We start from the raw sequence: 15,482 nt of genomic DNA, 5'->3' as shown, positions 1-15,482 counted from the left end.
AGACCTGGATTTGATTCCCGATGCCTGCCCATGCAAAAATAAATAAATAGATATATAGATAACTCAGAAAAATTACAAATAAAAGTATAGGTAGTTTTCTGGCAAGTAATATTGGTGGTGGTTTGGGCGTAAAAAGAATTGGAGTTTTTTGGAATTGACTCTTATTTTTCTGAAACAAGACCATTTATTCCTCGAGCAGGTGTGGGTATGTGTGTGATTCAGTACCAGTGAGCAACACTGTTTATCATTACATTGTAATAGGTAATTTATTAGAAAAACTTAAATAGGTGGTATTCATAAGCAAAGGGTAATTAGTTGAGAGAAGCTGATATGAACTTAACTTGATAGTTAAAAGAATCACCTGAAAAGACTACGTATTATTTCCATCACCTATTAGTGGTAAACCATTGTATGGATACTACAGAAGTAATGGTGGAAACTTTAATGCCTGAGAAAAAAGATTTGGGTACAACAGCAATAAATAAATTGTAAAGAGAAAATATAACCAAGGGGGAGAGGTCCCTTTAATTTTGTTCTTTCCAAGGTTCCTTATTGTATGTATATTCCCTAAATGTCCTTTAACTTTTTAAATGTTTTTTTTAAATAGACTTTATTTTGTTGAACAGCTTTATATTTACAGAAAAGATGGGCAGGCTACCCCTCTCTGCCTTGTACAATTTCCTCTATTTTTAACAATTTACATTCATGTGATATAATGGTAATAGTTGATGAACCGCTTTGACACATTATTATTGACTAAAGACAATAATTTACATTAGGGTTCACCCTTCATATTGTATAGATCTATAAAGGGTTTTCATAAATGGTCCATGTCATGTATTCACCATTATAGTTTCATACAGAATAATTTTACCATTCTTATCCTGTGTTCTACCTATTCGTTGCTTTTTCCTCCCTCCAAACACCTGTCAGCCACTTAAAAGTATATGTTTATATGGCAAGCAAACTCATTGGCTTCCTCCCTCTATGTGGGACATGACTCTTAGGGGGTGTAAACCTCCCTGGCAATGTGGGACAGAAATGCTAGAATGAGCTGGGACTCAGCATCAAGGGATTGCGAAAAACTTCTCTACTGAGAGGGGGAAGAGAGAAATGAGACCAAGTGTCAGTGGCTGAAAGATTTCACAGTCAAGAGGTTATCCTGAATGTTATTCTTAAGTATTATATAGATATCCCTTTTTTAGTTTTAGGCATATTAGGCTAGAGGGAGGTGCCTGAAACTGTAGAGCTGTGTTCCAGCAGCCATATTTCTTGAAGGTGAATGTATAATGATATCACTTTCACAGTGTGACTGTGTGACTGTGAAAACCTTGTATCTGATGCTCCTTTTATCTATGGTATGGACAGATGAGTAAAAAAATATGGATTAAAAATAAATAAATAATAGGGGGGACAAAAAAAGTGTATGTTTTTATTTTTCCACGTGTATGTGTGGTATATATGTATCATGCATAAAGAATTCTCCATTGAGTTACCAAAGAAAATCTTGTCCCAACATGTTTCAGAGTAGTTGAAACACCTGTAGAATAAACCCTATTCTATCCCTAAACCTTATTAGCTTTACTTTCTTTAGTGTTTTTTAATTCTTCGAAGTTTCTTCAGTAAGATTTTTTTAAATCAATTTTTAAAGTACAAACTAGAATTTTATGATTTGGTGTATTTACTGCTTTTTTAATTTTTATTTTATTTTTTATTTTTTACATGGGCAGGCACTGGGAATCGAACCTGGGTCCTCTGGCATGGCAGGCGAGCATTCTTGCCTGCTGAGCCACCGGGGCCTGCCCGTATTTACTGCTTTTGAAAAAAAATCATTCTGTGGAAAAGTAGGATTTCAAATGTATAATAATTATTAAACCTGTTCTTGTGGTATGATCATTGGATAAACTATAGTAAATATATTGAAAAGCTTAACTTGCACTAAAGACATAATATTTATTTTTATACTCAAAATGTTTTTAAAGACCATGTATCTGTAGTTTTTACTTCAATTAGTTGAATTAAGTTACTTTTCTCCTTTCTGTTTTCCTCAATTTTCATTTTTCACCAGTGAACAGCTCTGCGCTTTTTGTTACTGTGGTGAAAAAAGTTCCTTAGGACAAGGAGACTTAAAACAATTCAGAGTAACGCCTGAGTTTATCTTGCCATGGAAAAACCAATCTTCTAACCAAAAGGACGTTGATGACAACAGCAATGGAACCTATGAGAAAATACAAAACTCAGCACCACGAAAACAAAGAGGACAGAGAAAGTAAGCAATTTTGAATTTAAATTGTTGCAAGGAAATAAGACTATATGTATGTATGTATATATATATATATATAGTTAATTTTCAGTACAATGACAATAAATATATAATGGGATGTTAACAGTTTTTTCATGCATAGGATGCTTTATGAGTCAGCATTAACCCAACAAACACTCCTTTTTTCAAAATTTCTTTCTTTTGTAAAAAAAGATTATCTTAATTTTATATTATCCAAATCAGTATGATTAAAAAAAATAGAGCTTTTTTTGATAGGAAAAATTTAATGAACATAATATACACCAAGAGGGAGTTCATGGGATTTATCCCTTAATGGAAAGACGGTAACATGGATTAATGTAGTTTAAAAAGATGCTTTTTTTAAAAAAAAAAGATATAAGAATGTCCAAAGATATTTGTGTAATTATATAATATGTATAACTATACATATATGTATATTCATGGGCACATTTTTTTTCCCCAATATGCCTTACACTTTCGTTTAAAGGGCTATTTTAATACATAGATTTTGCATTCCTTGCTGATGGGATGGATATTTCCGGAGTCGATGAGAAAGTGTAAAAATTAATTTAGCTTGGAAGGCTAACCAGTTCTGTCCCTTGAGGGTGATGATGTAGTCATCCAAGTGGTTATCTGGCTTCTATCCAAATTTGTGTACTATAAAGCATTGTTGGGTTGTATTCATTTGATTGGCTCGTTTTGGACTGCTGCCAATACCTTGAGGGCCTGAAGTAGGAAATGAAACTATAACAAGAAAGGGAATCTTTTGAAAGAAATTAAGGTGGAACACTTTAAGGAGGTTTTAGAAGTATTGTATTCAGAAGAGTCTTGATGCTTTGAAGGCCATAGCTAGCTTTGCATTTTTGTTATCAATTGAGTGTTCACTTTTAACGGAATGTATCAAAAGTACAGCAAAGTTCTAATGTCTATTAGCAACTAACAAATTTAATAGACTGGACCAGGTTTTATTTTATATTCTTGGATGTTCTCCCTTGATTAATGGTATTTATGTAAAAACCTGTTCTTAGAAATATATCATTTACTTTTATTTTATAGGATAAGTTGATTTTAGTGACAATTTGTATGGGCTGAGATAATTATGTAAAAATATCCTTGGTACAAAGAAAGTATTTTTTATAATCTTACTGTTTACCAAGTTAAGTAATGACAACTGGCTAGTTATTGGACCTTAATAATGACTCAAATGTATAAAATTCTGTATATCATTTATGGGTAAACAGTTAATTTAGGTTTTTAATTATTTTACATATTTACGTTATATATGCTAACAGTTAATTTTTTTTTAATTTGGAAAAGACGTTTATACAACAGTTTTTAACTTCTTTGTTGCGCTAAATATAAGAATATATCATTAAGAGTTGTTTTACTTTTTCCTTTTATTTTATAGCTTAAAATTTGAGGATATGCATTTTAGCTGATTTCTGTTGATGCTGTTTCCTAAGCTGTGCTACTGTCATCCTTAGGACTGACTTAGGCATTTTAATTGTAAGGTGTTTACATATAAACCAATCTCAAAACCCGAAGGTTAAATTTGATGAAGCTACTAGTTAGGAACTGGTTGGTAAAAAAGACTGGTTAGTCATTCCATTGATTTTTACACTCCCAAACCACACTCTCACCTCCACTCTATGAAATCCTGCTGCAAAGAAAATATACTAAAAGAATATCTTAGATTTTATAATTGAACTGTTAGTCTTTTTTCCCCCTCCTAATAAAATAGCAGTGATTAGTAATGAAGAGTATATTTGTAGGAATTGAGATTATATTTATAGGAAAAAAATTTGTCCTCATTTTACTGTGGGCGTTTCTAAAAACAAGAATTGAAAGATACCATAGCATGCTAAGCCTTTTTTAAAAAGTGAGTATGCATTTCTAATGCTGACATAGACTATCACTGGTTAATTTTATATGGTTTGCTATTTAAATGTACTTATTGAAATATGTTAATACTTTTTTTCTTTCAATGATTCCAGGTATAAAAATGTTTAGTACCCTGGTCATTGTGCTGATTTTCTCTTAATAGGAATCATGATAAATATCCAGCATACAGAAGTGCAGTGAGTTATGATCTATATTCAATAGTGATTTATCCAGAGTAATGATCAGGTTAAATACTATGATATCAGGAGAAGATTAAAGTTTTAGTGACACGTCACCTGATTTCCCTAATTTAATGTTAAACACAATAGTAATCTTTGTTTTTTTAATGATCTCAGCTAATACCTCAAGCTTTAGGGCCTTAAGTTTGAAATCTCCCAAATGTTGTATATCTTATTCAACACCCATTTTTATACTGTTGGTTTTGCTATTATACTCTCTTTCTTATTTCCAATACTGTTAGTAGCTGTTTTGTTTTTGCATTTTACTTCTGATTTGTAAGTTAAAGTGAAGTATTTGCAATGTCGTGCCACAGACTAGCTGTTGATTTGTTGAGGGGACCATGAGAAAGCTACAGCTGACATGTTCCAGTCCCAGTGCCTCCTTCTTTGTCGTGGGTTTTCATTCCCCCTGGGAAATAACCTTTCTTTACATTAAAGTAACTGCCAGCTCTTTTGTGGCAGTCTTCAATTAGGATAAAAAAATTTTTAATTGCTGATTTCATCATGTTATGTTTTATAAGCATTTAAATAAAGCCGGAAGTAATATTTATTTTATGTGATAAAACTCAGTTCCTTATTAGAATATGAGTATGTCAGTTTTTAAAAAAATTATATCAGAAAATGACAAAATAAATCTGCAACTGTAATTTTTAACATTTCCTTTTGGGTTTGGAGACTTTCTTTTTATCTAGTTGCTGTTAATATACTATAGCAGCTCAGTTTTATATTACATTGTGAATAAAAACAGACAAATTCCAAAAGTTGTTTTATGTCAGTTTTTAACTAACATTAAAATTGATGTGGTAGTACATTGTGTTTAACTTTTTAATATAATAAAACCAATTTCTAACTTATCATTTTTACATCTATTTTCTTTTCTTTTCAGAGAACGATCTCCTCAGCACAGTATAGTATCATATGTAAGTGTAAGCACCCAAACTTCTTCAGATGATCAGGCTGGTAAATTATGGGATGAACTCAGTCTGGTTGGCCTTCCAGATGCCATTGATATTCAAACCTTATTCGATCCAACAGGTATGTGCAGTTTTGAAATAATTGCCTCTTGATTCTGTAATTACCCACTTAGTAGTAATACCTTTATCTAGATATAATTTTGCTAACATTGTAAAATGTTGGAAATGTCTGGTTATATAAAATAGTTTAATTACATTTTTATAATTTATTTAGTCTTTGCATAATACCAGCACTGGAATGGATATTTTTATAAATATTTGCATTTATTCTTGTGGAAACAGCAGAAACCGGGAGATCTGACAGTTGAGGAAAGAGAAAATTGTAAAAGGCTATATGAGAATTTAGGGAACATGGCTGTCTGGGTCTATTTAATATAGGTGTGAAGAATAATAGACTTTAGAGCCTGGGTATCCTGTTATAGCAATATAGTAACTCATGATGTGGTACTGTTGGGTTTTTAAATAAATTTTGTTCTGCTGTTGAACTATGATAGAGGCTTAAGTGCTATATGATGGGGAATTTAAAAAATGAGCTGCTATTAATGACTGATGGATGCTGTTGCTGTGGAATGCAGAGGAATAGAGGTATATGTATGGTGTATTTTCATAGTACCCTTTGTTATCAACAAAGTATCAAATAATACCCTGTTTATTTTATATAAAGATATAAAATATGATGTGGTAATTGTATTACTGAGGGTTCTCTAGAGAAACAGAACTTACAGGAGATATCTCTAAATATGAGGTTTATAAATGTGTGTCATGTAACCATGGGGACATAAGAGTCTGAAATCTGTAGGGCAGTCCATGAGCTGGCAGCTCCAATGAAGGTCCTCAATGAGAACTCCCCAGGAGAGGCTGTTTGGCTGAAAGCAGAAAAAGAGAATCTCTTTTCTGAATTGTCCTGAAAAGCCTTCAGGTCATTAGATTAATTGTCACTCATTGCAGGAGACACTCCCCTTATCTGACTGCAGATGTAATCAGCAGTGGATGCAACCACCATGCTCATGTTTTATTTATTTTTTTATTATTATTTTTCTTTCTCTTTTTATTTATTTATTTATTTTTACATGGGCAGGCACTGGGAATCGAACCCTGGTCTCTGACATGGCAGGTGAGAATTCTGCTGTGCTCATATTTTAAGTCCATGAAATGTCCTCAGAGCCACAGACAGGCCAGTGCTTTCTTGATCAGACAACTGGGCACCATCACCTGGCAAAGTTAACAGTATTATTACTGACCATTACCATTAATAGTAATATTACTGACCATCACAGTAATATTTTAATAAAATGACCAAAAATTAATTTAGTTTGTTGAAAGAATGAGGTTCAGTTACCTGGAAATTATGTTCTTCCATAATACCTCATTCTCTAATACAGTGATTTGTAAACTTTTGCACGCATTAGAATCATCTGGAGGGCTTTGCTAAAACACAGATTGCTGAGTCCAACTACAGGAGTTTTGATTCAGTAGTACTTTACTTGGATCTGAGATTTTGAACTTCTAATGGGTTTCCAGAAGATACTGATGCTGCCAGTTCTGGGACCAGATCACATTTTGAGAACTGCTGCTTTAATGATATCATAACTATAGGATGCTCTTGTGTATTTATGTATTAGAGTTGATTTGGGGGTTTTGTGGCTTTTCTTTTGAGCTTTATATTGTGTACCCATTTACTTCTTTCATTTTAGGCACATGTTGGGCTCATCACCGTTGTGTGGAGTGGTCAGTGGGCATGTGCCAGATGGAGGAACCATTATTAATGAACGTGGACAAAGCTGTTGTCTCAGGGAGCACAGAGGTAAGTAGAAGAAACAAGTATTTAAGCTATACTTTTATGACATTTACTCAAGTTGACATAAAGATTCACTTGCAAGAATCATTATTTGTTTAATGAATATACTATGTATAAATATGAATTAAATTTTAAAGCTATTTATTAGCTGATAGATACTATTATTTCAAAATCCTCAATACTGGATATTATTTATATCAGAGTAGTTTGTGCCTACCATTAGAATATAGTGTAAGTTTTGCAATAAATATTAAGTCTTTGAAATGAATATTTTACATTTAAATCAGAAATGAAAATTGCCAACTATACTTATACATCCATCCATTTGCTCTTTAAAACATAACGATTTGATAAAGATTTAAAATAAGAGATACAGGATTTGTCAGGCATTTAGTCCACAGGGTGGAATTGTTCCATTTAATATTTTAAGAATGAATTAAAATGTTTATTTTCAGTGGTAGTTCAGTTTCATCTTTTTGGCATTTTCCCAAAGTAATATTGTACACATAGTCTGCCATATTGTAAAGCTTTTGATGTGATTTTCATGTAATTTTGAAGTGAGCACAGAAATTAACGTACCAATTATCTCACATTTGTAAAGGTAGCAAAACCTGTGACATGAAATTGCTTTGCTACCTGTATTACTGAGGTTCTCCAGAGAAACAGAACTGATAGGATATGAATCAGTATGTATGTAAATAAGTAAATATTAAGAGTTTTCTTGTAGGAATTGGCTCATCCTCCTGTGGGGATTGACATCCGATTACGTAGGGCAGGCTACAAGTTAGAAACCTGATGAAATACAAGATGAACCTGGATCACTTGTTGTGATAAAAAGTAAAGAACTATTTCAAAAAGAGGGATTTGTTGATACACAAGAGCCAACTTGAATAGCTGAGCCAAAGCTGGACCAATTTGAGCAGTAGCAGCAACAATAAATGATCTTATTGTATTTTAATCTGTAGAATAAAATAGATATCCATGAGCCTGTAGTGATATAAATAAATAAATATGAATAAGTATATGAACAGTGTAAGTCAGTTCACATCACTTTTCTGCTTAACACTGTCCAGGGTTTTCTCATCTTAAAAAAAAAAAAAAAAGCTATAGGTCCTTCCCATCACCTACAAGACTTTGCATCATTTACATCACTCCCCATTTCTGCTTCTCAGTCTTCATTTCCTATAACTCTTCCCTTCCTTTACTTCCTTTAGCCATACTGGCCTCCTTGGTCATCTACAAATATACAAGAAAAATATCCTCCTCAGTACCTTTGAGTTGATGCTCCCTCTCTGAAGAATACTCACTCCTCTTAGATGTCTGTATGGATTGCTTCCTTATTTCCTTTAGGTCACCTCAACACTGAGACCTTTTCTGGGCTCCCTGTCTAAAATATCAAATGCTCCCTCTGCTCCTATTATACCCCTGGTACATTTTTTCCCCCTCTACTTAAAACCATCTAACATAGAATATATTTACTTAATAATCTTGTTTAGTATTCATCTGCCTTCACTAGAACACTAATGCCATTAAGCCAAGGATTTTGTTCTGTTTTGGTCATTTCTACAATTAAATATTTGTAGACTTAATGAATAGCACTGAAGTTTATTCATGGTATCTTTCATATGCCTCAAAGAAGTCTGAAGAGCCCAAAGTGTTACTGGAGGTCATCAGTGTGGTTCATTTTATTTTGGAAGTCATGCTTGGATCCAAGCCTTTATTCTTGAATTGATTCATTGATTTTTATGATCATTCCTCAGCTAGTACCATAATGTGTGATCACATTTTCATATGTGATAGTATAAATCTCTTACTGCGGTTCAATTGCATAATTTCTTGAACAAAAGTAATAGTGAAAATTTTTGTTAACACAATAGGAGCAAAGTATGTAAAAGTGGAATTGAACTTACAGAGAACAAACAGATTTATTTTACTGAAAACCATACATTCTAAATTTGCTGACATTTGATAACTTGTAACTGAATGTATTATAATACCTAGCCCTGTTTTCAAATAAAATAAACATTTATCCTTCTTTAAGATAATGGTGATATTTCAATAATGACAAAGTAACGCGTTTTCAAGAGAATTGTGTGCTAGGGGTAAAACATTTTGAAAACAGGGTTTGGAACTCTTTATTGCTGTTTTGTTGCCAGAATAAATGAAAGTGTGTCAGAAACGCTCACATGTACACTAAGAAAATCTTGGGCATATAATTTCTTGAACTGTTTGAAATGCTCTGTAAGAGTGTTGGCATGTTTTGAACTCATTTTTTAAAGATACAAAAAATTCAGTACTTTCTGGTTACAGAAGGTGAAAATTTATAGGTAGATTTTGATAAGTTTGGTTGAGATTGGAAAACGTTTTTGGTAATGAGCTTGTAAGCACAGCCAGTGATGCAATACTTCTATTCAGGTCCCCAAAGTTTTTTGAGGACTCTTTGTTTTAAGCTATGAACAGCTATTAAAACCAGATATTTAAATAAACTATAGTTAGAATTGGGCCTTTCAAGCACGTTTTACTTTTCTTAAATTTAAGATACATTTTTTCTCTTTTTCTAAAAATTTTTATTGAGAAATATCTACACATATACAGTCCAACCATATTATATAATCACTGGCTCAAAATATCGTCATATAATTATGTATTCATTATCATTTTTAGGACATTTGTATTATTCCAGAAAAAGAAATTAAAAATAAGAAGAGCTCTTATATACCTCACATACCTCTTACTCTTTCCTCTCATTGACCCTCAGTATTTCAGTCTGCCCAACTTTGACCCTTTATCTCCCCCTATTATTTATTTGCTGTTTATCTTTTTTTTTTTATTCATCTGCCCATACCTGGATAAATGGAACACCAGATACAATGTTTTTACAGTAACACAGTCACACTGTAATAGTTATATAATTATAGAATCTTCTTCAAGAATCAAGTCTACTGGAGTTCAGCAGTTTCAAGTACTTCCCTCTAGCCACTCCAATACATTATAAACTAAAAATGGGTATCAGTTTAATGCATAATAATAACCTCCAGCATAACCTCTAGACTCTGTTTGAAATCTCTTAACTGCTCACACTTTCTTTTGTCTCATTTTGAAGATTCCTTTTAAATATGTTTAAGGATGAGAGGAAGAGATTGAATTTATAAGAGACAAGCGTAAAAAATCTAAAAGAACAAAATGCAAAGCACAGATGGAGGGGTTGCAGTCGTTTCAACTTTTTGTATACTTTTTAAAATTAAGAAATATTTATGTCTTATAACATGTGTCCTTATTATCCATTCTCCTTGGGCTAGGTAGCTCTCCTTTCCCAACATTGGTAAATTTACAGTTGTTTGAATGAAGTTTATTTTTCAATATTAGTCTCCCTTACTGAGGCTATGCACACCAGGAGGGCATGAGCTATGTTTATGATTTTATCTCTGTTGCCTAATTCAGAACGTGGCTTGGTTACATGCAAGTATGAATAGAGTTTGCCAATGAAGGACAAAATTGAATGCATGAGTTTAAAGGGGGTAGAGAGAGAAAAAACATTTTTTAAAATCTGGATAATGGTATCTCTGTTACATGTAACCTTGAGTATCATTCTCTGAAATTTCTCTCTGGATAATACAAAAGTATATGAATGGAAGAAATCTGATATTAAATGAGGCTAAAAGTTTGGAAAATTCTAAGTTAGAAACATGTGATGCTAAATTTGATTAAACTCAGCCTAGAAGGTCATCTAATTCATTGTATAACTATTAAATAGATGATATTACATTGAGCATAATTACACAAGAGTAATGGCTATACATGTGCTCTTAGAGATAAGAAAAATGTTTTTATATCCCTTACAATGACTCTTAATGTCCATTATTGAAATCTGATAGGGCTGTGTGTGTGTGCTAGCTTATTTAAAATTATTTTAAATTTTTTATTTTGATGACATATATACAACATCAAGTTTCCCATTTTAACCACTTTCAAATATATATACAGTAATTCAAGAATGGTTTTAGTTACATTTACAATGTTGTGCTACTATCACCGCCATGTTACCAAACTTTTCCATTACCTCAAACTGAGCATGTGTGTGGTTATCTTTTTTGAAATGCTTCCTCTACCTGTTATTTTTCTGAATTTTATATTACTTTATGATGTCTATGATATGTAATATGCCTGAGTTCTATTATTTAGGAAAGATGTACATAAGTAGGTTGGTAATTTACTTGCTCTCAAATGCTTATTATTTTTCTGATTTGATTTCTAGTCTATAATACAGGGTTTTAAATGAAGATAATGTATCAGGTATTATTCTTTTTAAAAAAGGAAGAATTAAATGAGAACTATTAGGCAAATATCTATTTATCCTTTTTGTTTTTATTGAGATCCTTTTTATGTATATATATTTTATATTTTTATTACTAAAACAGCATACAAACACACAAACATTCTTAACATACAAACATTCCATACATAGTATACAATCAGTGGCTCACAACATCATCACGTAATTGTGTATTCATTGCCTTGATAATTTTTTTGGACATTTGCATCATTCCAGAAAAAGAAAGAAAAAAGAAAAACTCATACATACCATACCCCTCATCCATCCCTCTCATTGACAGCTAGTATTTCCAGCTACCTTATTTATTTTTGCCTTTGTTCCCCCTATTATTTGTTTATTTTTTTATCCATATTTTTTACTGATCTATCCATACCATTGTTAAAAGGAGCATCAGACACAGGGTTTTTACAATCACACAGTCACATTGTAAAAGGTATATCATTATACAGTCATCTTCAAGAAACATGGCTACTGGAACACAGCTCTAGAGTTTCAGTTACTTCTCCTCTAGCCACTCTAAAACACCATAAACTAAAAAGGGGATATCTATATAATGCATAAGAATAACCTCCAAGAGAACCTCTCAACTCTGTTTGAACTCTCTCAGCCATTGATACTTTTTTTTTATCTCATTTCTCTTTTCCCCTTTTTGGTCAAGAAGGCTTTCTCAATCCCTTGGTGTCGGGTCCCGTCTCATCCCGGGAATTCTGTTCCATGTTGCCAGGGAGGCTTACACACCTGGGAGTCGTGTCTCACGTAGAGGGGGGAGGGCAGTGAGTTCACTTGTCATGTGGGCTTGGAGAGAAAGGCCACATCTGAGCAGCAAAAGAGAGTCTCTGGGGTGGCTCTTAGGGTAAACCTGCTTAAAATTAGGCCTATGTTTTGCAAGAATAAGTTTCATAGGGGTGACTCCCAAGATTGAGGTCTGGTCCTATTGATTTGGTTGTCCCCACTGCTTGCTAGAATATCAGAAATTTTCCAAATGGGAAAGTTGAATATCACCCCCTTTCTCCCCATTCCCCCAAGGGGATTTTGCAAATACTTCTTTATTCACTGTCCAAGTCTATGAATATTCACTGTCCAAATCTGTCTGGGATTTATCAGGGCATCACACCAACAATTTGTTGACAAACTAACAAAATCAAAATCTCATGCCCTATTCAAGATCCCATGTACTTATGGTGTTAACTAAACTGACCATACAGGTTAAATTAGGAAATGCACTACCCAAAATATAAATTTTGCACCAAATAAACATCTCTCCTTTTATTTTCACACAGAAGCTGAAGGTTTAAAACATGGATGATATCATCCTTTACCCAGTCTTCTGATACATCACTACTTGACGACTGATCGCTTTTTCAGCTTTTTAAACTGTTCCTGTATGGGGTAGTGTTGACTTTCATAACTTTAGAGCTCTAACTCTGAATCAGGTCTCACATAAATACCCGATGTTTCTGGGAAAGACCATGTTATATATAAATAATTCAGTATCTCAGAATTTAGCATTGAAAGTTACACCTCCTGAGTAAATGTGACTATTGTAAGAGCTTAAAATTTGGACCCTTTACAATAAGCCCCAACCTGATAACCCATGCTCTCGACTTTAGTTCACCGAATTTTTATATTATAGTTAGTCTGTATGATTGAGTGATGATAATATTTGTCTTTTTGTTATTTCATTCAATATACAGCTCTTAAGGTTCATTCATGTAGTTGCATGCCTTACAACTTCTTACCTTCATGTGGCCACTCAGTAGTCCATTCTATGTATATACCATAGTTTGCCTTTTCCATTCCTCAGTTGTTGTACCCTTAGGCCACCTCCATCTATTGCGTATTGTGACACTGCTGCCAGAAACACCAGTGTGCAAATGTCCATTCATATCCTCATACTCAGTTCCTCCAGGTATATACTGAGTAACAGGGTTTCAGGATCATATGGCAACCCCACCCCTAGCCTCGTGTGGGACCATCACACTGCCCTCCAAGGGGCTAGACTTCACATTTCCCTACCAACAGTGAATAGGTATGTCTCTCTCTCTCCACATTCTCTCTAGCACTTGTTTCTCTCTATTAATTTTTAAACATTTTTATCCACACATCATAAATCCAGCCTAATTGTATAGACATGCCTTTGCTACCATCTTCTATCTGAAGACATTTCCTTTTCTTCCACATGGAATCCATACCCCTTTCCCAGTCCCCCTGCCTGTTGACATTCAGTTTTGGCCCAACGCCTTTGTTACATTCGGTGGAAGCATATTACAGTGTTACTGATGACGCTTATTCAGTGGAAGCATAATACAGTATTATTGATGAGAGTAGACCCTAGTTTACATTGATTATACTTTTTCCCATTAACTGTCTATTTTCAACACCCTGCAATACTCATGTTCATTTATTCTCCCTCATGCAAAGACATTTTTTAATTAGTATATTTAATCACCATCATTGTACACTCTAGGCTTTCCTACAGTATACCATGTCAGTCTTTTATCTTCTGTCTTTCCTTCTGGTTTCATATGTTCCCCAGCCCTTCTCCCTCCATCACGTTCAGATTCATTTGCTGAGATTTTTATACCTTCCTGAAGCCTTTTTAAGCTACATTCTCCATTTCTTCTCTTAACCCCTCATACCTTATGCCTACCTCCTTTCTGATAATTATGATACAGGGTTTTAGTAAAGAAACTGTTATGTAACTACCTCCTAATATTAACTCAGTTTTTAAATTTGTTCAATACAGTGGTTTTCAAGTTGGGGCAGTTTTGTTCCCCAGGACACATTTGACAATGCCTAGAGATGTTTTGGTTGTCAGAAATTGGGAAAGAGACGCTAATGGCATCTTGTGGATAGAGGCGCCTAAAGTTCAGCAGCACAGAAGACAATCTCCCATGACAAAGAATTCTTCATCTCAGAATGTCAGTAGGGCTGACATTGAGAAATTCTAGTTTAATGGATAATAATATTCCTATTTTAAAATTAATATATTTAATGTAATTTCCTCAGTTGTTAAATGGCATTCATTATCAAGCAGTTTAGTTTCTGGAATTTCCCTCAGATTTTATTTCAGTTTTTCTAGGGGGAACTTTGATCATTTGCTAGATAGAAGAATATGCCAGACTATGAATTTGTGCTTCAGGGTAAGTGTTCAGAATGCAATATACCAAAAACAGAATGGCTTTTGAAGGGGGGATTTATTAAGTGGCAAGTTTACAGTTCTAAGGCTGTGAAAATGTCCAAATTAAATCAAGTCTATAAAAATGTCCAAAGTAAGGCACCAATAAGGGGTTACCTTCACTCGAGAAAGGCTGATGAAATTCAGGGTTTCTTTCGCAACTGAAAAGCATGTGGCGTTCACGGTCGTGTCTAGCTTTCTCTCCAGGCTTGTTTCATAAAGCTCCTCCAGAGGCATTTTCCTTCTTCACCTCCAAAGGTCTCTGGCCGTTGGGGGTTCTCATGGTTCTCATGGCTCTGTTGTTGCTCTGAAGCTTTTTCCAAAATGTTTCCCCTTTTTAAAGGACTCCAATAAACTAATCAAGACCCACCTGGAATGGGTGGAGCCACACCCCCGTGGAGATAATCTAATCAAGATCACAACCTATAGTGCTGCATAGGGATGAAAAGAAAGCGCTGCCTCCTCAAGATTTTTCAGGATCAAAACTTGGCTTTTTCTAGGGTATATAATCCTTTCAAACCAGCACAGAAAGTAATGGGGTTTCTCATTTAATTTCTGCTTTGAAGCCCTGAGGGTGTTACCAGCATCTTGGAAATTTTATAATTTGTATATATTATCAAGGATATAGTTTAATTCTGTATGCTGCAGATGTTTAATCTTTTTATTTACCTAAAGCACCTTTCTCTTTAATTCTCTCATCCCTTACCCAAAGAAATAATTACATAATTATATAACTAATTATATGATTACATAAAATCAAAATATTATTTTTATGTTTTTGTGATAGGAATCCAT

At 33.7% G+C, this 15,482-nt stretch overlaps 1 protein-coding gene across 21 annotated transcripts in view; it reads left to right on the top strand.

The window, feature by feature from the left end:
• KMT2C (lysine methyltransferase 2C) overlaps positions 1–15,482 on the top strand; it is a 447,454-nt gene that overhangs the window by 240,158 nt on the left and 191,814 nt on the right. For 20 of the 21 annotated variants that reach the window (XM_077150489.1, XM_077150472.1, XM_077150479.1 and 17 more), the window contains 3 exons: positions 2,069–2,269; positions 5,291–5,439; positions 7,073–7,182. In XM_077150489.1, coding sequence (XP_077006604.1) covers positions 2,069–2,269; positions 5,291–5,439; positions 7,073–7,182 — 460 coding nt within the window. Of the gene's footprint in view, positions 1–2,068; positions 2,270–4,278; positions 4,363–5,290; positions 5,440–7,072; positions 7,183–15,482 lie in introns of those variants that run through there. The other variant, XM_077150636.1, reaches the window with a different exon arrangement.

Source organism: Tamandua tetradactyla, chromosome 1, assembly GCF_023851605.1.
Source record: "Tamandua tetradactyla isolate mTamTet1 chromosome 1, mTamTet1.pri, whole genome shotgun sequence".
Classification (NCBI taxonomy): domain Eukaryota; kingdom Metazoa; phylum Chordata; class Mammalia; order Pilosa; family Myrmecophagidae; genus Tamandua; species Tamandua tetradactyla.
The sequence above is the reverse complement of the archived record's forward strand: the minus strand, read 5'-3'. Positions and strand labels throughout refer to the sequence as shown.